Source organism: Poromitra crassiceps (genome assembly GCF_964638095.1).
Source record: "Poromitra crassiceps genome assembly, chromosome: 2".
Classification (NCBI taxonomy): Eukaryota; Metazoa; Chordata; class Actinopteri; order Beryciformes; family Melamphaidae; genus Poromitra; species Poromitra crassiceps.
In genome coordinates this window covers 36,379,504-36,402,160 of record NC_139624.1, presented here as the reverse complement: position 1 = coordinate 36,402,160, position 22,657 = coordinate 36,379,504, and the positions used below count along the sequence as shown (strand labels likewise).

The following is a 22,657-nucleotide window of genomic DNA, read 5'->3' as shown; positions in this document are numbered from 1 at the left end:
GGGTCTGCCTATTCACACTTGGTTAATAAAATAATACACGATAGAGCCAGGCTGTAACGTTATAACAAGCTTCTCCCCACATATCCTGTTCTACGGCAACCCTCGAGGGAACATACACAGCCTTGCATACACACGCAATAGAACACAACACAACACTGAACAGTCTGTTACACTATCAACAAAGCAAGGACTAAAGTTTTACCGAATCCCGTCAACTCATACTCCTTTTAATGCTAACCGTAGGCGTCTTTGGTTGCAAGCCGAAAGAGGAAATCATTAAAAATGCCCGACTTTGCAGTGCTCATTTCATATCAGGTGAGCTGTAGCTGTCATCGCTCGGTTAGTTAACAACCAAGTAACGTTAAATAATGTCATTATTGAATTGAACTGATTGGACTAGGAGCACTCCTCTTTCAAGGACCGTACCTGGCGTTTAGGCGCTCTTGGTGGCTATTGTTTTTGGGCGGAGCCCTTTGGGCATCTCAAGCTGAAAAAAGTTGAAGATTTGGAGGAAAATCGCTCGTCAATGTCACTCCTCCTACCCCTTCTCCTGGTAGGGGGATCTTCAAACTCCTAACCCTAACCCTACCCCTTTCATGTTTACAGTGCGAACAATCAACAACAACAGACGAAACTAGCTAGCTACCGTCCGTGTGATCGTAGCGTCCTGAACTGTACTGCACGCGACGGCAGGGGAAAACAAAACAAACAAAACAAGAAAAACGCTCCGTGTGCTGGTCTGTGCGCATTGGAAGCGCTCTCAAGATGATTTCCAAAGCGTTCTGATCTGAAATACACACATCCAGTGTGCACAGCCCCTTTTCCTCCATATGCCAGTTTGAATCGTGCAAATGCAACAAGAAAATTATAGTGCTGCATTAGGCTATATTCGAGACATATATTTTATGGGGAGAAATAAATTGAAAACGGGTCGGATATGATTGAATGCCACTTGTAAAATCGCATTTTCCAGCGTTTTAATGTTACCGCGATCACTATTGACAGCTGACTTTTGCGCGATGTGCAAACAGGCGCTCACTTTTTGGCACATCGTAACCCTATCACCAAAATAAAATGGGAGACGACTTTTGTGGGGAGAAATAAATTAATGCCAGTTGTAAAATCACCTTTTCCACCATTTGTAATGTAAGTGTGACCACTATTTGACCTCCAGGTTTTGGGCGATGTGTAAACAGCATAGAATAGGCGCTCACTTTTTGGCACATCGCCTCCCCACGTTATCACCTGAATAATGCGTTGAAGGAGTGGAGAATTGCTTTCTGAAATATATCTCTGATGTAGTCTAATAGATTTCTGATGTAGTCTACATTGAAAAATTTAATTAAAAGTCTGTCTCCCATTAACACTGTGATTCCTGCAGCACACTACGTCAGACCCCCCCCCCCCCCCCCCCCACACACACACACACACACACTCTCTCTATTCTACACCAGATGATTTTCCTGATGTGTGGAAACAACACATCAACACTGAGGAGGGCCTGTGTGGCGAAACTGTTTGTTGCTGTGCTGCTGCCCTACCCATACTACAGGTATTAAACCTTTGAAAGGACTTTTTTGTGTGGTGGCTTTTTCTGCTGTGACTGGAAACAACAATGCCTCTTGTCTGGAAGGGTAACTCTGGGGAATGTCCCGACCTGATTCAACGGACATAGTCCAGAGTTCATGTCTAGAAATGGTTAAATGTGTGTGATTCTGTTAAAGAGATAGTTCAGAGATACTTTTGGGGAATTTGACTGTTTTTCCCACTTTCCCAGAGTCAGAACCGAGAAATGTCTTCAGACAGACCAATGTATTTGGTGTAGTCTGAAGTATGTCAAACAGCAATGTCAGGCTATCTTGGCTCAATTGTTGACTTGAGTGTCTATGGGATGGGATGGCCTTGTCTGAGGGAAGGCCCACAGTCTCAATGGAAATGTGTAACCCTAACCCTAACCATAACCCTTGTGTTTTAAAAACAGTCTATGCTATTTGTTAAATATGCATCTTATTAGAAAAAGCTGAAAATGAGATACATGAAACTGGACTTACCTCTGCATGAGTTTCTTCCAATATTTCATGGAGACACCTGGAGCCACTGATAATGCTTTATCCCACTGAAAGAGAAGAAAGAGAGTCATTTTGATTCTCCATACTATCCTATTTATATAAACATCAATACAATTATTATGGGTCCAGGCCCGTCCAGGCACTGTGGGTGCTGGAACCCTATTGTATTATTATGGGTCCGGACACTGTGGGTGCTGGAACCCTATTGTATTTTTTTTTAAGAATATTTTTATTGCAAAGCAAGGTGCAATTGTACATGGGTGAGTAGTCAAGCAATCATTATACAGTATATATCTTTTTTACAAGAACAAGTAATGATATGCAACAAAAAGATCAGTTTCAGTTTTCTTTTCTCCCTTTATTTAACACCAACACACAAAAACGAACAAACTCGGACAGAAAACAAAAACAAAAATATGTATGTATATATGTACATGTATATACTGTATATATTGCATGGGATCCTGCACAAGAAGGGGTCTATGAGAGACCAGCCGGGCGAATCACCCATCGCCCGTGACCTCGTCGAGGTAGGCCAGAAATGGGTCCCAAACAACTAGAAATCTCCCAAGTCAGGAAGCTGAGTCTCTCCATCCGTATAACAGAGAGCATGTCCATCAGCCACAGCTGAAAAGAGGGTGGAGAGGGGGACTTCCACTCCTGAAGGATGAGTTTCTTGGTAACGATTGTCCCCTGTGTCAGAGACTGTTGCACAGCCGTAGGGAAGTCCAAAGAGGACTCTGAGCAGCCGAAGATGGCAAGTTTTGCCTCTGGCTGAAGGGTTATTTTGTAGGCCTTAGAGTACCAGTCAAATACCCTGGCCCAGAATCCGGTCAGTGAAGGGCAGAACCAGAAAGCACGAGACAGAGTGCTCTTTGACACATGACACCTGACACATAGTGGTGAGACAGATGGATAAATCCTGTGCAACGTATGGTTAGAAGAATAGTGAAGATGGTGAGTGACCTCACATTGGATCAGTTGGTGTCTACTACTAACTGAGCAGAGTTGTATCACAGACAGACTCCTATCCCATATAATATCAGATAATTCAATGCCAAGTTCCTCCGAAGCCTCGGTTGTAGAGTTCTGACATCACCTCTCAATAGCTGGAGCATTGCTGCATGACCTCCGGAGTGTAGTCTTCGTAGACGGTGATGGGGGTCCCTCGATAGAGTAGTTTGCCTCTTCTGGTCCGGGCTTCACGGATGATCTTCTCCTTAAGCTGATACTGAATGGTGATGGGCCTTGGTCTCTGCCCCGGCGTCGGTCTGGTGTTGAGTGACCGTTGGGCCCTGTCGCACTCAGGCCGAGTGTCCAGGTCACCCCCGAAGACCTTCGCCAGCAGCTCGGAGAAGAGGTGGGATGGGGACCCTCAATTGATTCGGGCAAGCCGATGACTCTGATATTGTTGTGTCGAATTTAGCATTGTTCTCTGTCAGTGAAGCACAGCTTGTTTCAAGTGCTAGCAGGCATTCGTCTTGTGAATTAGCGTTGACTTCGAGAGCAGTAATCTTCAAAGCGTGTGGTGTGAATGCGGTCCAGCTTGATCTCCAGTGCAGAAATAGTTGACTTAAAGTCAGTGGAGAGGGCTTGTCGATGCGCATCTAAGAGATTGGCAATAGATGCCATGCTCACCTCGCTACTGGTTTCCCCAGGAGGGTCGGTTGTAATGTCTTTGCATGCTTTTTTTAGTGGCATGTTTCAGCTATATGACCACTATGTGAAGGCCTCCACTTGATGTCGAGTTGAAGTTGTTGGGTGTTTAAAGGTTTAAACAAGAAGAGATGCAGGAGCTAGACGTAGTGCGTCTACTCCATCCACTTCCTGGAACCCTATTGTATTATTATGGGTGGAGGCACTATGGGTGCTGGAACCCTATTGTATTAGTATGGGTCCAGGCACTGGGTGCTGGAACCCAATTGATGCTGATTGGCTAATGAATCATTCTGTCAACCAAAAAAAAAGGCATTTTCATATGACGATGCCAGACCAAGCAGCCAACTGTGTGGAGTGGGCGGACTGGAAGGTCTGGACACAGGCAACACCAATACAATTAGAATACTGTATATATATATTTTTGTAATATTCACTACGTAGGTCATGAACTAACAAAAAACAATATTGTCAGGATGATGTGTAAGGGACCATTTCAATGTCTCACTAAACAGTAAATCAACACCAGCTCAAACTACCTGCTCTGACATCACTGATTGTGATGTGGCCAGAAGGCCAACATGCTCTACACAGTTTCAACTTCAGAGCATGTCCAGCATGAGATGGCACAGTCTCCATTCACTGACCTCAATGGAGACTGGTTTTCCCTCCAGTTATGCTGGCAACCTCCGTGTTGTATATGGACAGACTTCACCTGTGTTTCAACTGCCTGATCTTTGAATATTTATGTTAACAATGCTAAATATGATCATTTATTATAACTAAAGCTAAGAACACTGAATGGTTTGCCAGAATCTCTTTGGGTTTACCAGGTCTGTGTGGCAGCCTTCCCTGCCATCTGATCCTGGTGGATCCATCTGATCCACCAGATGCAGATCCATCAGCAGATGTCCAGAACATTTTGCCTCAGGTCTCAAACAAGTCCAAAATCCATCAACGGCCAAATGAGCGATGTTAAAATGTACACATATAATCCTCTCCATGCTCAAACATTATGTTTGTAGTCGACATTAGCTAAGAAAGAAAGTATACAATCTAGCTCCCTTTTATTGCATTATTGTATAGCAGCATAATGTGGTGCTTCAAGCACCACTGCTCTTCTTCAGTCATGCATGCATTGCATACTTTCTTTCTTAGCTATTACATTGCTTCTGGATCCAGCACCTGCCTGGAATGGTTCCTGGATGTGCATAACTAATCCATTGTAATTATTTTTGTTATGGACAATAGTAAGCATGTCCAATAACAACAGACTAGACAGGTTCAGATTAACAAGACTATCTTCCATTTGCACGCCTACAGGTTTCCCAGTTGTCTGAAATGCTGTTAGACGTATGCACAAACAAGAAAACATGTTTGCATTTGTTTGTATTTGGGCTGTTAGATATTAGGACACATGTTTGTATTTCAATCATGCGAGACCGGTCGGGAAAGTTTAACAAGAGACTTTATTTAGCAAATGGCATGCATGACAAGTATTTGAGGCTAACGCTCCTACCTCTGCCCCTCAGTTAAAAGTAAAGCAAATATTCCCATGATGAGAAGTAGGCTATTGAGACCGTTCTGAATGCGAGTTGGATGCCCGCGTGTCAACCAGCTGCAGACGGCTTTTAATAACTTATTGTTGACGTGGTGAATAGACCCGCTTCAGAAAATATGCTTTTAAAAGTTTGACTGACTGCCCATCTCAGCTCTGTCTTGTCGTGGGTAGGGAACTGATTCTTAATTTAGATTATTTTTTAAAGTTATTTAATTTCACATTATTGGATGCGGAGACATTTAATGTAAGCCCGCCAGTCTTTCTTTACTTATAGGACGGAATATAACAACCTGTCTGGGTCGCAAAGATTGTGAAGAGTTCATTCACTATAATAAATACATTTGCTGCTTGTTTTTTGTGTTTTATTGCTGTTTAACAGGCCTGTAAATTCAAACCCCAACCGATATTAATGAATTAATTAAGGAGCGGTGTGCGGCTCACTTCCTTTCCTCGCCCTTGTGCGTCGCCTCCTTTTCTGTCCTTCCTCGGGCCTTCGCAGTGACGGGCGCCCTGCTTCAGCTGCTTCAGTGACGCGCGCCCTGCTTCAGCTGCTTCAGTGACGCGCGCCCTGCTTCAGTGACGCGCGCCCTGCTTCAGTGACGCGCGCCCTGCTTCAGTGACGCGCGCCCTGCTTCAGTGACGCGCGCCCTGCTTCAGTGACGCGCGCCCTGCTTCAGCTGCTTCAGTGACGCGCGCCCTGCTTCAGTGACGCGCGCCCTGCTTCTGGACGCGCGCCCTGCTTCAGCTGCTTCAGTGACGCGCGCCCTGCTTCAGTGACGCGCGCCCTGCTTCAGTGACGCGCGCCCTGCTTCAGTGACGCGCGCCCTGCTTCAGTGACGCGCGCCCTGCTTCAGTGACGCGCGCCCTGCTTCTGCTTCTGTGACGCCCGCCCTGCTTCAGTGACGCGCGCCCTGCTTCAGCTGCTTCAGTGACGCGCGCCCTGCTTCAGTGACGCGCGCCCTGCTTCTGGACGCGCGCCCTGCTTCAGTGACGCGCGCCCTGCTTCAGTGACGTGCGCCCTGCTTCAGTGACGCGCGCCCTGCTAGCGCGCGCCCTGCTTCTGCTTCTGTGACGCGCGCCCTGCTTCAGTGACACGCGCCCTGCTTCAGTGACGCGCGCCCTGCTTCAGTGACGCGCGCCCTGCTTCAGTGACGCGCGCCCTGCTTCTGCTTCTGTGACGCCCGCCCTGCTTCAGTGACGCGCGCCCTGCTTCAGTGACGCGCGCCCTGCTTCAGTGACGCGCGCCCTGCTTCTGTACTTCTGGGCCCTTCTTCAGTCTCCTCGTGACGATCTGAGATGCGTCCTGGGCCGTTGCTCGGGTCTGCCAGCTGAGAGCCTCTCAGCCGCGGAAACGAATGAATGCCAGCGTTCCCGAGCAGGAACAGAGTAGGCTATCATCGTCAAAAATACTCGTCTTCATCCAGGAACTGCTCTATTTCCTCCTGCCCGCTCTTCCATCCTGCTCATCTCCCAATCCCGACATGCTGAGAGTGAAAGTCAACGCTGAGTGAACCCATGAATGAATGGCGAGTTAAGAACAGGATCGAAGCAGCGAAAGAATAGTGAAAAATAGAATAGTGAAACGACAGCTTCGGAGGATGGCTTCAGGGGGGACGAGTTGCCGCGAGGCCAACTGCTGCTACGATCCGCCAGAGTGGAGGGTGATGTAGAACCCTCACTATATATACTAGGATGAACTGACGACGACTGACGTCACAACTGACGTCATACTGGACGGGATGAACTGACGACAACTGACGTCATGCTTGGGCTTGACTGACGTCACGGGCCGATCAGGTAACGTGAATATGGCGGCCTTCCTGATTGAAATTTGGTCAGAAACCTCACTAGTTTGTATTTGGGCTGTTAGATATTAGGACACATGCGAGATGAGAGAGGGGTAAAATTACACATGCACACACCTACCTGTCCCAGCTCCACCATTAATTCACAGTATCGTTGGATCTGTCCCAGTCTCAGATGGATTTCTGCTGCCTCTTTCAGCCTCTCCTCTGCACTGGGAGCTCCAATACCTCCGCCAAACTTAGACATCTTCACTATAGTAAGTTCTTGGGCCTCAGACTACAAGAGAATAGAATAGAACAAATGAATCATTCATATTCATGTAGTCTATGAAGATAGTCAATGAGATAACTGCCCTAAATGAGAGATCTTCTACGAGCTACTTCTGTGATTCTGTGCTGTGTACAGCAGGCATCTATTCTACAGACAGGCATGAGAGACGGCTGGGACACACCAGAAGCGTCTCCGAAGCAGCGCGTCAAGGAAGGGTTGAGTAGGAGCCTGGCCATTCACACCAGAAGCGCTCTGTTTTGCTCTGTGCCTCGCTCTGTTTTGCTGCGTGCCTCGCTCTGTTTTGCTCCGTGCCTCGCTCTGTTTTGCTGCGTGCCTCGCTCTGTTTTGCTGCGTGCCTCGCTCTGTTTTGCTCCGTGCCTCGCTTTGTTTTGCTCTGTGCCTCGCTCTGTTTTGCTCCGTGCCTCGCTTTGTTTTGCTCCGTGCCTCGCTCTGTTTTGCTCCGTGCCTCGCTTTGTTTTGCTCCGTGCCTCACTTTGTTTTGCTCCGTGCCTCACTTTGTTTTACTGCGTGCCTCGCTCTGTTTTGCTGCGTGCCTCGCTCTGTTTTGCTCTGTGCCTCGCTCTGTTTTGCTGCGTGCCTCGCTTTGTTTTGCTCCGTGCCTCGCTTTGTTTTGCTCTGTGCCTCGCTCTGTTTTGCTGCGTGCCTCGCTCTGTTTTGCTGCGTGTCTCGCTTTGTTTTGCTGCGTGCCTCGCTTTGTTTTGCTCCGTGCCTCGCTCTGTTTTGCTGCGTGTCTCGCTTTGTTTTGCTCTGTGCCTCGCTCTGTTTTGCTGTGTGCCTCGCTCTGTTTTGCTGCGTGCCTCGCTCTGTTTTGCTCCGTGCCTCGCTCTGTTTTGCTGCGTGTCTCGCTTTGTTTTGCTCTGTGCCTCGCTCTGTTTTACTGCGTGCCTCGCTCTGTTTTGCTGCGTGCCTCGCTCTGTTTTGCTCTGTGCCTCGCTCTGTTTTGCTGCGTGCCTCGCTCTGTTTTGCTGCGTGCCTCGCTCTGTTTTGCTCTGTGCCTCGCTCTGTTTTGCTGCGTGTCTCGCTTTGTTTTGCTCCGTGCCTCGCTTTGTTTTGCTCTGTGCCTCGCTCTGTTTTGCTGCGTGCCTCGCTCTGTTTTGCTCCGTGCCTCGCTTTGTTTTGCTCTGTGCCTCGCTCTGTTTTGCTCCGTGCCTCGCTTTGTTTTGCTCCGTGCCTCGCTCTGTTTTGCTGCGTGTCTCGCTTTGTTTTGCTCTGTGCCTCGCTCTGTTTTGCTGCGTGCCTCGCTCTGTTTTGCTCCGTGCCTCGCTCTGTTTTGCTGCGTGCCTCGCTCTGTTTTGCTGTGTGCCTCGCTCTGTTTTACTGCGTGCCTCGCTCTGTTTTGCTGCGTGCCTCGCTCTGTTTTGCTGCGTGCCTCGCTCTGTTTTGCTCCGTGCCTCGCTCTGTTTTGCTGCGTGCCTCGCTCTGTTTTGCTGCGTGCCTCGCTCTGTTTTGCTCCGTGCCTCGCTCTGTTTTACTGCGTGCCTCGCTCTGTTTTGCTCCGTGCCTCGCTCTGTTTTGCTGCGTGCCTCGCTCTGTTTTGCTGCGTGCCTCGCTCTGTTTTGCTCCGTGCCTCGCTCTGTTTTGCTCCGTGCCTCGCTCTGTTTTGCTGCGTGCCTCGCTCTGTTTTGCTGCGTGCCTCGCTCTGTTTTACTCCGTGCCTCGCTCTGTTTTGCTCCGTGCCTCGCTCTGTTTTGCTGCGTGCCTCGCTCTGTTTTGCTCTGTGCCTCGCTCTGTTTTGCTCCGTGCCTCGCTCTGTTTTGCTGCGTGCCTCGCTCTGTTTTGCTCTGTGCCTCGCTCTGTTTTGCTCTGTGCCTCGCTCTGTTTTGCTCCGTGCCTCGCTCTGTTTTGCTCCGTGCCTCGCTCTGTTTTGCTCCGTGCCTCGCTCTGTTTTACGCCGTGCCTCGCTCTGTTTTGCTCCGTGCCTCGCTCTGTTTTGCTCCGTGCCTCGCTCTGTTTTGCTCTGTGCCTCGCTCTGTTTTGCTCCACGCTGGTCACAACTTGTACTGACTTCATGCCTGGCTGCACACAGCTGCTCGTGTCACGCGTCAAAAATAGATGCAACGCCGAAACTGTCACTGCAGGATATGAGACCAGCTGGTGTGATCGGTCTCCCCTGTTAACAAGGATGCCAAATTTGAAACTGCCTCCACGAGGCATTGCTTCAGCATCGGATACGCTTCAGGTGTGTTTGGGGTGTGATGTGAAAACACACTGCTGGGTGATTTTTCATCCAAGCCATGTGCTTTCTAGAACAGAGGTGCACAACCTTTTCGGCCCCACTTGAAAATCTCAAAAATGTTTTCCGGCCCCCATCTGAACAGTACGGAGGCCAAATAATGCATTCTCAGAGCACTTTTTATTATTATGTATTACCAGTAGGGGTGTCCCGATACACTCAGTTCACGATACGATAGGATACACGATATTGGGTTCACAATAACGATACGATACGATATTTTAACAATACTTTTTTGCGATCGATTTGTAAGTTGAGGGGGCATCCTCCACGCTAATTTGAGTAATTTCACCATTTTCATCCTCCGTGTCTGTAACGTCCCTCGTCTGTTCAAACAAAGCAATGGAAAGGAGAGCGAGCATGCAATCAGATGCAGATCAGTGCCACCATGTTCAGCTTCTTTTTCTCACGATATGAGATTTCATCTCAACGATACATATTGTCACGTTTTGATATCGCGATATTTTGTGGGACGATATATTGTGACATCCCTAATTACCAGTATTTATTACTTGTGACAGGGACTGGTGGAAGGTACCACAGGTTGGGAAGACTGATGCTGTGCAAAAGATTGAAGTTGCGTCACTTAGGGTGAGATGTCTGAAGCCTGTACCCTAAGCCCCTCCTTTAGAATTAAGTTAAGATCTTTTAATTGTGTACAAAACTCTTAGGGCTCTACCGACTGCCCCACGCTATAGAGTTTCCACCTGCGACCCTTCTTGCGGCCGTCATGTGCTATCCTCCCCCTCGCAGCTGTCAATTTGGAGCTGCGCATTCTGATTTTAATGGTAGAATTCTGAGAAAAAAGTCAGAATTCTGAGTTTAATGTCAGAATTCTGGGATTAAAGTCAGAATTCTCAGATCAAAAATCAGAATTCGGAGAAAAAAGTCAAAATACTGTTACATGTGACATCTTGATGATGTCACTGATTATGTCAGTGATGCTGTCACTGATTATATTATATAATTATATTATATTATATTATATTATATTATATTATATAATTATATTATATTATATTATGTTGTACCAAAATGTCTGGGGTCTCTAGCGTCAAAGTGGGGTCACAAGCCAAAAAAGGTTGGGAACCCCTGAAATCGAGGGGTCATTGCTATGCGGCAAATGTGACTGGCTCAGCCGGAATCCCAATGGATGATGAGGGTAGATGAGAAGCTTCTTCACATACCATGCCCCACATTTCTAACAGAGCCTCGGGGAATCAGAGTGACTTACCGTTTTGAATCTCAGCAGGTGTTTCATGTGCATGACTCCCTTGCTGTAGCTGGGTGGCAGCAGTGAGTCGTCATGTCCGTTGATTACTGACACCAAGTCCCACATGTTACTACTGCCGCCTGGAGGCTGGTGGAGTGTAAACACAGACACAGGCGCATGCACACACGCACACGCACACGCACACGCACACGCACACGCACACGCACACGCGCACACACACACACACACACACACACACACACACACACACACACACACACACACACACACACACACACTAAACTGTTAAGGGGAATTTCCTAATTTTATATGTGCATTGCTTTGCTGCTTGTTTTTTCGATTTTTTTTTTGTAAAGCACCTTGAATTGCCTTTGTGTATGAAAGGTGCTATATAAATAAAATTTGACTTGACTTGACTTGACTAACATTCATTCGAGTGATGTTCAGCCAAGACAATACTTATAAGCCCTAAAGAAGGAGTTTATAGTCAGATGACTGCAGACTCCTGCTTTAGGTGTCCTGTGAGATGGTTTAGTGATGTGAGATAACAGAAGAATGTACCTGGATGAGAACCAAACAAATCATGGAATTGATCAGAAAAGAGACTATGAGCCCAGGGCTTGAAACTACCTTTTTTTCACCATTGTCCCGGGAACTGTCCCAAAATCATTACCTCATTACCGTCATCACCGCATTTTATTATTATTATTATTATTATTATTATTATTATTATTATTATTTACATTTTATTTGCAGTCTACTTTATTCTATTAATTACAGGCACACTGCCAAAAGAAGTTCAGTAGGTGTTATAGAATTTAAGTCATTACATAATTCAATAAAGCTATAATTGCATACACATAATTATTGGTATGAGTTATTAGATAAATGCACGTCATATGGACAGGAAATAGGCAGACACCATAATCTACAGACAGCTTATCTGTTGCTTCTGCATACATAGCTAAGCCCTTGTTCACACAGGACGCCGAACGTAGGTAGAACTGAAGCTTGAAGCAGGCACAAGCTGAACGTACGCCTTGTTGTTCACACAAGAAGCCTTGTCTTTTCCTCTCAGCGCCTTGAAGCTGCCCACAACTCCCATTGACTTCATGCCTGTGGCGGCGCGGCTTCATGCTTGGAAAATTGGCGTTTGCTTCAGCGTGGCTTCAGCGTGGCTTCAGCGTGGCGTGAGCATGGCTTCAGCAAGGCGTCAGCGTGGCATGCGCACGGGTGGTGTGAACGGCTTCGCCTGTTAACAAGGACGCCTAAATGAAACGTGTGGGTTCAGCGTAGGTAGAGCTTCGGTTGAGCGTTGCTTTGGCGTACTGTGTGAACAGGGGCTACAAGCAGATTTCACCCTCTGCCCACAGCAACATGTCATGTCACACGTGGCTGACCTTGCTGCCACACACACACACACACACACACACAGAAACACACAGACCACACAATGTGCTGTGTGCTTCAGCTGCCACACACACACACACACACACACAGAAACACACACACCACACAATGTGCTGTGTGTGTGTGGCTGACCTTGCTGCCACACACACACACACACACACACACACACACACACAGAAACACACACACCACACAATGTGCTGTGTGCTTCAGCTCATCCCTCCCTGGTCCTCTCTCACCTCTCAGCCTACTGTATAAGAGCTACATGACAACTGTCCAATCTTCACTGCATTCTATGACCTTCTGTATTCCATACATCATGTATACTGAGAAGATCGCAGTCGTCCTGTAATGAAGTTTACAAGAGTAGATGTTATGGCTAATACATTATTTTAAGACAACTTCCCGACTCTTGGCTTCAATCAAATAATTGGTCATCGTTTTCCTATTGGCTGAAAATGTTGTTTATGCGGGATGAGGAGTGAGAAATTCATTTCCATAACAGTAGGCTATAGCCAATCTTAGAATATATAAAGGAAATAGCATGAATAACAATGTCAAATATTGATGTATGTTCATGAATTGGGAACATACGCAGGCTGCTTCCTCTCATGCTACTGTCTGCTCCATCCACAATGATCAGTCAACACTCACACAGCCCACAGATCAGTCAACACTCACACAGCCCGCAGATCAGTCAACACTCACACAGCCCACAGATCAGTCAACACTCTCACAAATCGACAAGAAGAAAATGACTGGGGCTGTCCTGCTATATTTTACTGCAGCATTCGATGTAATTGATCATGGATTGCTGCTGAGAAAACTAGCAAGTTATGGTTTCTCTCAGCCAGCATCATCATGGATAAGAAACTTAACGAATCGCTCACAGACAGTTTTCTTTAATGGTAGTTATTCACAAGCTAAATCAGTAAGATGCGGAGTGCCCCAAGGAAGTTGCCTGGGACCTTTGCACTACACCATTTTCACTAATGATCTGCCTCTTGTACTGAATAACTCCTCCATCTCCATGTACGCAGATGATTCAACTATATATACACATCGGCGTTCACAGAAAATGAATTAAAAACTGTCCTTGATGCAGAACTGAAATCAGTAGTTGAATGGATAAAAAATAATAAACTTGTATTAAATACATCAAAAACAAATAGCATTGTATTTGGTTCAAGTCATGCCCTTAGTTCAAACCCGGTCTTGAAACTCTCAATAGACAATGTGACAATCAATCAAGTCCAGGAGACAAAACTCCTTGGAATTATATTAGACAATAAATTAACTTGGTCAAAACACATTGATAAACTTGTAGTTAAAATGGGTAATGGGATTTTTGTTGTGAAAAGATGTGCAAAATTTCTGTCGCCTGTGATTCTAAAGCAGGTTATTCAAGCTATAATTTTGTCGTATCTTGATTATTGTCCAGTGGTGTGGTCTAATGCTGCAGTGACCAATCTAAGGAGACTGCAGATGGTACAAAATAAAGCAGCTAGGATTGCACTTCGTTGTGATCATAAAACAAATGTGTCAGCCATGCACAGCTCCTTGGATTGGTCATTTGTAAAAAATAGACTACTCTATTCACTTCTTATGTTTATGTGGAATATTCTTGACACTAAAGACCCCTTATTTCTGTATGACAGGCATAACAGGCACACATACTCAACTAGACATGCTACTGCAGGAGGTTTTACACTTCCAGTAGTTAGAACAAATGCGATGAAAAGAACTGTCATGTTTAGAGGTATGCAGGAATGGAACACCCTTCCCACATATATTACACAAAAGAAAAGCAAAAAACTGTTTAAATTATTGGTAAAACAGCACTTACTACTGTGATAATATATAATATATATGGTGATGGTAATAGTTATATGTATAATTATATATATAAGATATAGTAATGGTATATATACACAATATGTGATGTAGTTTATATATATTCTACACATCTGTAATGATATGTAGGTATTTCTGATGTATGCAATACCTTGAAAGGTACAGTATGTATGTATGTAATATCCAAAACTGTACTGTTTGTACAGAATGTATTTTTTACACAGAATGTAAATTTTGTATGTGATTGAAACTATGCAAATTGTTTGATGTCTTGAAACTATGCAAGTTGTTTGACCCCAGGAAGAATAGCTGCAGCTCTGCTGTAGCTAATGGGGATCTTAAATAAAGACAAAGACAAAGACAGACCACAGATCAGTCAACACTCACACAGCCCACAGATCAGTCAACACTCTCACAGACCACAGATCAGTCAACACTCACACAGCCCACAGATCAGTCAACATTCTCACAGACCACAGATCAGTCAACACTCACACAGCCCACAGATCAGTCAACACTCTCACAGACCACAGATCAGTCAACACTCACACACCCACAGATCAGTCAACACTCTCACAGCCCACATATCAGTCAACACTCACACAGCCCACAGATCAGTCAACTCTCACACAGCCCACAGATCAGTCAACACTCACACAGCCCACAGATCAGTCAACACTCTCACAGACCACAGATCAGTCAACACTCACACAGCCCACAGATCAGTCAACACTCTCACAGCCCACATATCAGTCAACACTCACACAGCCCACAGATCAGTCAACACTCACACAGCCCACAGATCAGTCAACACTCTCACAGACCACAGATCAGTCAACACTCTCACAGACCACAGATCAGTCAACACACTCTCACAGCCCACAGATCAGTCAACACTCACACAGCCCACAGATCAGTCAACACTCACACAGCCCACAGATCAGTCAACACTCTCACAGACCACAGATCAGTCAACACTCTCACAGCACACAGATCAGTCAACACACTCTCACAGCCCACAGATCAGTCAACACTCTCACAGCACACAGATCAGTCAACACTCTCACAGACCACAGATCAGTCAACACTCTCACAGCCCACAGATCAGTCAACACACTCTCACAGCCCACAGATCAGTCAACTCTCACACAGCCCACAGATCAGTCAACACTCTCACAGACCACAGATCAGTCAACACTCTCACAGACCACAGATCAGTCAACACTCTCACAGCCCACAGATCAGTCAACACTCTCACAGCACACAGATCAGTCAACACTCACACAGCCCACAGATCAGTCAACACTCTCACAGACCACAGATCAGTCAACACTCTCACAGCCCACAGATCAGTCAACACTCACACAGCCCACAGATCAGTCAACACACTCACAGCCCACAGATCAGTCAACACTCTCACAGCCCTGAGCCCACAGATCAGTCAACACTCTCACAGCCCACAGATTTCTTTGAAACGTCCGGCGTGAAAACGTGAAATGGGAAAAGGAGCGAGAGACTTTATCTGTCTATCACCTGCTGCCTGCTGCAGCCTTATATATAGCCTTATATATACACACCATGCATTTTGTTGGTGGTATAAACACAAGACAGCCAAATCCAACAATTTCTAAAATCCCATCTCTTGCCACCAGGGGGTGCTGCAGTACCCTCAGCACCCACCTTCCAGCTCCCTTGCTTCGACATGCAGACTGGAGGAGCCGGGAATCGAACCACCGACCTCCTTTATCCAAAGGGATTAGTGGACGACCCGCTCTACCTCCTGAGCTACAGCCGCCCTTTTTGCAAATTGCAGGTGTGTGTTTCAAGTAGAAAAATGCAAACATCCATTTTTCAAACTTCATGTGTTGGAATTCTGATAACATGAGCTTTTGAAGCATACATTTGGAAAAACTCATGGAATGATATGATCATAGCATGTCCAGTAGTGTTTTAAGAAATGAAACGCCAGGCAGCCAAGCCAGCCATACAGTACAGTCAGCCTTGCTCTGAACCACTTACAGTCACTCACCGCAGTGTTTAGAGTAGCCAACATGTAGAGATTATTATTTATGATTTATTTAGAGAACTACTTTAGATTTAGAGAGGATAGGCTACAGCATGATTTCCTTGCTATAGGTGCCCGAGTCGGCCTACTTGACCTCTCCTCTGAGAGAGTGCTGCTGTGCCCTGGTCGCTCCGCCCACCTCCAGAGCTGTGACTGAGGGAACGCTCGTTTCGTTGTTAATGCGGGTGGGGCAGAATTGAACACAAATATATTATTGAACGTGTGTTTCGCATCCACATTGCACAAAAACAGTGCTCTGCACTCAGTCCACTCCCACTAAGTGCACTCCCTGAGTTTCAAGTCGATCACACCAAAGGTTCTCGAGATATGCGAAGGATAGAGAAAGAGACAGACAGTGTAATTAGTGTAGTGTAGATAGATATAGATAACACCACTAATGATAATGATGGCCAATCTATTGGCATTTGCTCACTAATGATAAAAGAGTGTTTGAAATGTAGTTACCGAAAAGCACTCAGAAAACCAGCGTAGCTTCTTGACCCTGATGTCTGAACTCAGTTTGTCCAACTCCTGTTTGATGTCTCTGGACACTTTACCACAGAGCAGAGGGGGCGCGCCAGGAACCATAGCTCTGTCTGGAGAGACAATCTGCCTAGTTAAATAAGGCTCAGGAATAGAATAGAATAGAATAGAACAGCATAGCATATAATAGAATAGAATAGAATAGAATAGAATAGAATAGAATGTCCTTACCAGTGTTTCCTATGACCTTGTCCCATGGCTGGTCAGTAAGGATGTTGAGCAGCAGTGGAGAAATGAGAGGTGTGAGAGACCATAGACGAACTGTGCTGTCTCTGCTACAGCTGGCCATGGTGAATGGACGGCTCGGATGACATGTTAAACCTAGAGACACAGAGAGAGAGAGTTGGGTAAGTAGATGAAATAATGATGATAGGGCAGCAAGGGGGGTGATTCCCCTACCGTATGGGAACCACTCCCAAATATCTTTACAACTACTTTAACCGTTTTAGGGACATCCACAGCTATGCCACCAGAGGCAGCACAACAGACTTTTCAAATGTAGGACTCTAGTAGGTAAGTACACTTTTCTGTACTCTGCTGCCATTGAATGGAACAAAGTTCCGGCATCACTGAAACTTATTGAGGCACAGAGCAGTTTTAAAACGGCTATTAAAAAGTGGTTGGCATCCACTCTCGTAGAATAGGTAGGTACTGTATCAGGGCGAGAATGTGTATTGTATTTGATAACTATGTATTTTATGTTAATTGCTATATGTAGGTTTGTATTTATGTATTGTGAGTCGTAAGGATTGTATTTGCACCTGACAATCCTGTCAGCCACCCCCCTTCCTTTTCCCCCAGAGGACCACAATGGAAATAAGCCTGTGGCTTTGTTGTGTTTTTATCCTCTGCAGTTTTTTGTGTGTGTTCTCATAATGGCTGAGTTTCCCAACAAAGAAGCTTCTTAAGAGTTAAGAAGCTTCTTAAGGTGTTAAGAAGCTTCTTAAGGAGTTAAGAAGGCTCCAAAGAAGTGTTTCCCAAACGCCTTCTTAACTCATTCATGGCCAGTTTAGGACTGCCAATATTTAGCACAGGCCAAAGATTTTCATAATTGTTGGTCATCTTTCAAGACCCACAGTAAATTATCTATTAGCACCAAAGTGATTTGCAATACCTCAAAATGAAGATGTACGTCTCTGGGTTCACCAGGGAAAAAAAAGTGAGCTTTTAGCATGTTCTGTACTCTACTTATAGCCATTTATATACACCCTGTTTTCACCAGAAAAGGTCTCTTTGAGAAGAGAAACAGGAGAAAAGGCCATTTTGGTAAAGGACACAATCTCAGGCAGAACTCGCTCTCAATTCTTTTATTTTGAACTGTATTGACATCAGACATGTAAATATTATTCGTTATGACACAAATGAAAAAAAAAATATATATATATATACAGTATATATATATACATGAAGTGCTTTTTTTACATTCAACAATACAGTTTACTCAGTGTGAGTGAGTGTGCAGACAGACAGACAGACAGACAGACAGACACACACACACACACACACACACAGAGAGAGAGTTCTGTTCACAGCAGCTGCTGGATCGCTCCTTCCCAGGGAACACTATTGATCGCCCCGCAAATTAGCATAGCAGGGGAACACCAAACTGGTCTGAGATCAGCGTCTAGCCTCTGCATCGTTTTCCTCCTCTCGTTCGTGCTGGGACGAATGCTGCGACACAGGACCGGGGTCCGGCTTGGCTTTGGGACCAGGCGCTGGAACCGGATCGATCATGTTGGTCACGGGGTTTGACTACCGCGAACAACTCAATCCAGGTTCGCCCTGCAGCAAGGCGACCAGCGCAGCGCGCCGAGCGGCGTTTCAATGGCGTTTCTCCTCTCTGCAACAACAGGCAGCGTTTCTCCGTTTTCTCCTCCTCTTCCATTTCAAAACAACAGCTGCGTAGTTGTTTGATAACGTGTTGTCGGCTTGGCTTTGAGGGCAGGGACCTGATACCATGTCACAGGCTGGGGAAGTGTTTGAACTACGCGCTGCACTAATAAAAACAAAAACACGTCAAACACGTCATTGGCTGGGAGGGCTATTCCTGATAACACGTCAAAGACGTCATTGGCGCTCAATGAGTTAACAGAAAAGAAGAAAAAATTAAAAGAAGGCTCTTAAGAAGCATCTTAACTGGAGCTGTCCACCATCTCGATGTGAGAGGTCCTCTGCGGCCCACTAGATGGCACTCTGAGCCTACCAGTGGGCCACGACCCAGTGGTTGAGAAACCCTGTTGTAGAATAACCTAATCGTGGTCATGTTAAACAAGAACTTCTTCTATTAAACATTATTTATTTCAGACATGGACTGCAGTTCAAATTGCTTTATATACACAGCATACAACAAAATTGCGAGAAACACTACAGAATTTAAGCGACCTTGGGTTCTGTGAAAGGTGCTATATAAATCCACAAGATTCTTATTATAAAAGGAATCCATTCTGATTAGAGGAATATAGCCTACGGTAAAACATTTAAAACACAAGTAACCATACATACAGGGGAGATTTTCAAGTGTTCCCCAATTTTAAACACTAAAGGGTGCATGAAAGAAAGGAAAAAGGGAAAAACACAAGAGGAACAGTGGACACAAGTATCTCCTTTTGCCTGACGCGGCTGGATCTGCCAGTGTTTCGTCATTAAGAAGGTGTTAAGAATGCCCCAGACCCTTCTTACAAAACCTTCTTAACGAAAGATCATCTTAGCGCTAAGAAGCTTTTGGGAAACGCAGCCTTCTTAACGGAAGATAATTTTAGGCTAAGAAGCAATCGAGAAACGCATTGGCTTCGTTGGCTTCTTACGGGAGCCTTAAGAAGGGTAAAATAAGCTTCTTAGCGCTAAGAAGCTTTTGGGAAACGCATGCCTTCGTAAAGAAGCAATTGGGAAACACGTTTGCTTCTTAAGGGGGCCTTAAGAAGGGTTAAATTAGCTTCTTAGCGCTAAGAAGCTTTTGGGAAACCCAGCCAGTCTGTCTTCTGTGAAACAGTATTATGTGTGCTTTAAAAAATTGTCAAATAAAACTTACTACTTACTTACTCCCCCATCCCCAATCAGTGGTTCTCAAACTTTTTGGGCTTCAGTACCCCTTTCTCTGACTTCTGAATCCAAGTACCCCCTTTACCTGACTACATTTTGCTTAGAAAACGGCAAGAGAAGATAAAACTTTAGCATATATATAGCAATGAATGGATGATAACCCACCGTTTGAATAATATAACATTACAATATAAGAAATGGAGTGAAATAGTTGCAATTAGTGCCTCCTGAGCAGATTTATTTTAAAATTTAATTTATTTTCCTGATTTATTCTTACATGTTTTCATTTCCCCCCTTTCTCTCAAGTACCCCCTGTAGTACATCCACGTACCCCTAGGGGTACGTACCCCAGTTTGGGAACACTGCCCTACAGGGAGATGGAGGAGCACATTATTATTGCGAAAAATCATATCCTTTAATATCCGTATTGATATACTATTTCCATCCATCCATCCATCTTCAACCTCTTATCCAGGATGGGGTCGTGGAGGTAGCAGATCCAGCAGGGGACCCCAAACTTCCCTTTCCCTGGCCTTATTAGCCAGCTCTGACTGGGGAATCCCGAGGCGTTTCCAGGCCAGCATGGAGATATATGGGCCCTATCTTCGTACAAGCGATATTTGCTTTTTGCTCTTGCCGGCCGGTTTGTGCACCGTAATGCGTGTCTTATGCTATCTTCCATGCGTCTTATGCCATGGTCCGCCTCGTGCAATTGTCAATTTGCGCCCCGGCCACGATATCATCCAGTTTTGTGTTGGGGTCTGTGCGCCAACACAATGTGAGCGTGTCCCCGCAAAATGCTTGTGTTATGCTAAGACTTTTCGCTAAGACTTCTGAAAAGCACCTCTAAGCACAAAAAAGGCTCCTGACCAAGAGTGCACCAGTATCTTTGCCTGCGTCCAGGACACACACAAATCCACTATTGGATTAGACTTCTCAACAGTCCAAAAATATCTAACCCAACCCAAACCACAAACCACTGAATTCCTTTAACCAAGAGGTGGGGAGAATAGAATAGAAAAGAAAAGAAAAGAAAAGACGCCCATGTTGTCAGACCAACCCAACCAATTTTTGTTGCACAGAGTGATGCCTTTGATGCCTTTCAAGAGGAAATTCGTTCCACCTGACGAAATTTTTGTTATCAGCTTTTTTTATTCGTTTCTATTGATTTATTTACACTAAAACCGACCTGTTTAGTCCAACAATTCACTCGAGAATTGAGAATTGAATATCTATTTTTTTCAGACAGCATCACTCACTCACTTCCACCCTTACTGTATGTGGTGTGGTGTGTATGTGTGTGTGAGTGAAAGAGGGAGAGAGAGCAAGCATAGGGGAAGATGATGCGCTGACCAGGGGAGCGAAGCAAGCAGCAGGTTTAAGGGCAAACTATTTTTGATGAATGATTTTGGAAGGATGAAAGTTTAACAAAATAGATTAACCAGAGTATTTCATTTGATAAAGTGTTATTGGTATATGATGCGATGGTGTTGAGATGTCCAAATTATGCATGGAGATTACAGCATGCACTGCGCAAATTAATTCAAATTCATTTGCAGAAACAGTTAAATACCATTCTTAAAATTAATAGACAACACCTGTTTGATATTCCGTTAAGTGTACATTGAAAAATAACTATTTGGGTGATTTATGTGAAAATTATGAGGTGAATTTTTTTTGATTATGATGAATATGTGTTGGGTTCTCCCCACCCGCAAACGGCATAAAGGGAGTGAGAGAGGCAATATGATTGGTTTGATTGATGTAACGCCCAGAGTCTGGGCTTTACATCAATCAAACCAATCAGTGTGGCCTGCATAAATCTTCCCATAAGCACACCCATTTTCTGCTTTAGCGGGGAGCGCACAGGCATTTTGCGGGGCAGGGAGGATAGCAGTGTGCTTGGGCACGCCTCCAATTTGTGCTGCGCCCGGCGTTAAACACACACAAGCGCTAGATTACTGCTTTTGCGAAGATAGGGCCCATAATCTCTCCACGTAGCCCTCGGTCTGCCCCGTAATTTCCTCCCAGCTGAACGTGCTTCCCTCGGGAGGCGACCAGGTGGCATCCTTACCAGATGCCCGAACCACCTCAACTGGCTTATTTCTATGCAAAGGAGCAGCGGCTCTACTCCGAGACCCTCACGATCGACTGAGCTTCTCACCTTATTCCTAAAGGAGATACCAGCCACCCATTTTGGCGCTTGTATCCGCAATCTTGTTCTTTCGATCATGACCATAGTTGAGGGTAGGAACAAAGATGGACCGGTAGATCGAGAGCTTTGCCTTCTGGCTCAGCTCTCTTTTCGTCACAATGGTGCGATTGTGATATAGTATTTTTTTATTATCAAAATACATATACATTAGGGCAGGGCGATTAATCAAATTTTAATCATGATTACGATTTGGGCTTTCCACGATTATGAAAACAAGATAATCGGCATCAAACGATTTTGCGGCTCTTGTCACTCTCGTTCTGTCTTGTGTTGTAAATCAAGCGCACCCCTTCCTTTGCTCGGCCCCTCCCCCAAAGCCCAAAGCACACCAGCTCGAGTTGTGAAATGACTGTCATGGTGAAAAGCCACGGCACGTTTCTCCTCCCCGCCTATTTCCTTGTTAGCACAAGAATAAGATGACAGAAGTCACAGAAAGAGAGCCGCTGGTCGAGAAGAGAGGTAAAATAACGTATGTGTTGTGGAAACACTATTTTCGCCGAGTCAGACTTGGAACAAACCAAACACAGTATGCAAGATATGCGCGGTCATGGAGGCACCCCGCAAGACGACCGCTCTCCCTCTTTGTTTAATCACTTGAAATCCACTCACAAAGTGGTCTATGTCCAAGCAATAACGCTAAACGAACAAAAAGACAAAGCCCCATCTAGTTACTCCTGCCAC

The 22,657-nt window shown here is 45.4% G+C and overlaps 2 protein-coding genes across 4 annotated transcripts in view; both read right to left on the bottom strand.

Annotated features, from left to right (window-relative positions):
* The window catches only part of grm8a (glutamate receptor, metabotropic 8a), a gene marked incomplete at both ends in the record, with an annotated part of 1,167,224 nt that overhangs the window by 624,903 nt on the left and 519,664 nt on the right, over positions 1–22,657 (bottom strand). The gene's annotated exons all lie outside the window — the stretch shown is intronic.
* LOC310794938 (WD repeat-containing protein 17-like) overlaps positions 1–22,657 on the bottom strand; it is a gene marked incomplete at both ends in the record, with an annotated part of 138,648 nt that overhangs the window by 61,786 nt on the left and 54,205 nt on the right. For both annotated transcript variants that reach the window (XM_083656969.1, XM_083656970.1), the window contains 5 exons: positions 2,052–2,116; positions 7,213–7,368; positions 10,851–10,976; positions 16,645–16,775; positions 16,894–17,043. In XM_083656969.1, the coding sequence (XP_083513095.1) occupies positions 2,052–2,116; positions 7,213–7,368; positions 10,851–10,976; positions 16,645–16,775; positions 16,894–17,043 (628 nt within the window). The remainder of the gene's footprint in view (positions 1–2,051; positions 2,117–7,212; positions 7,369–10,850; positions 10,977–16,644; positions 16,776–16,893; positions 17,044–22,657) is intronic.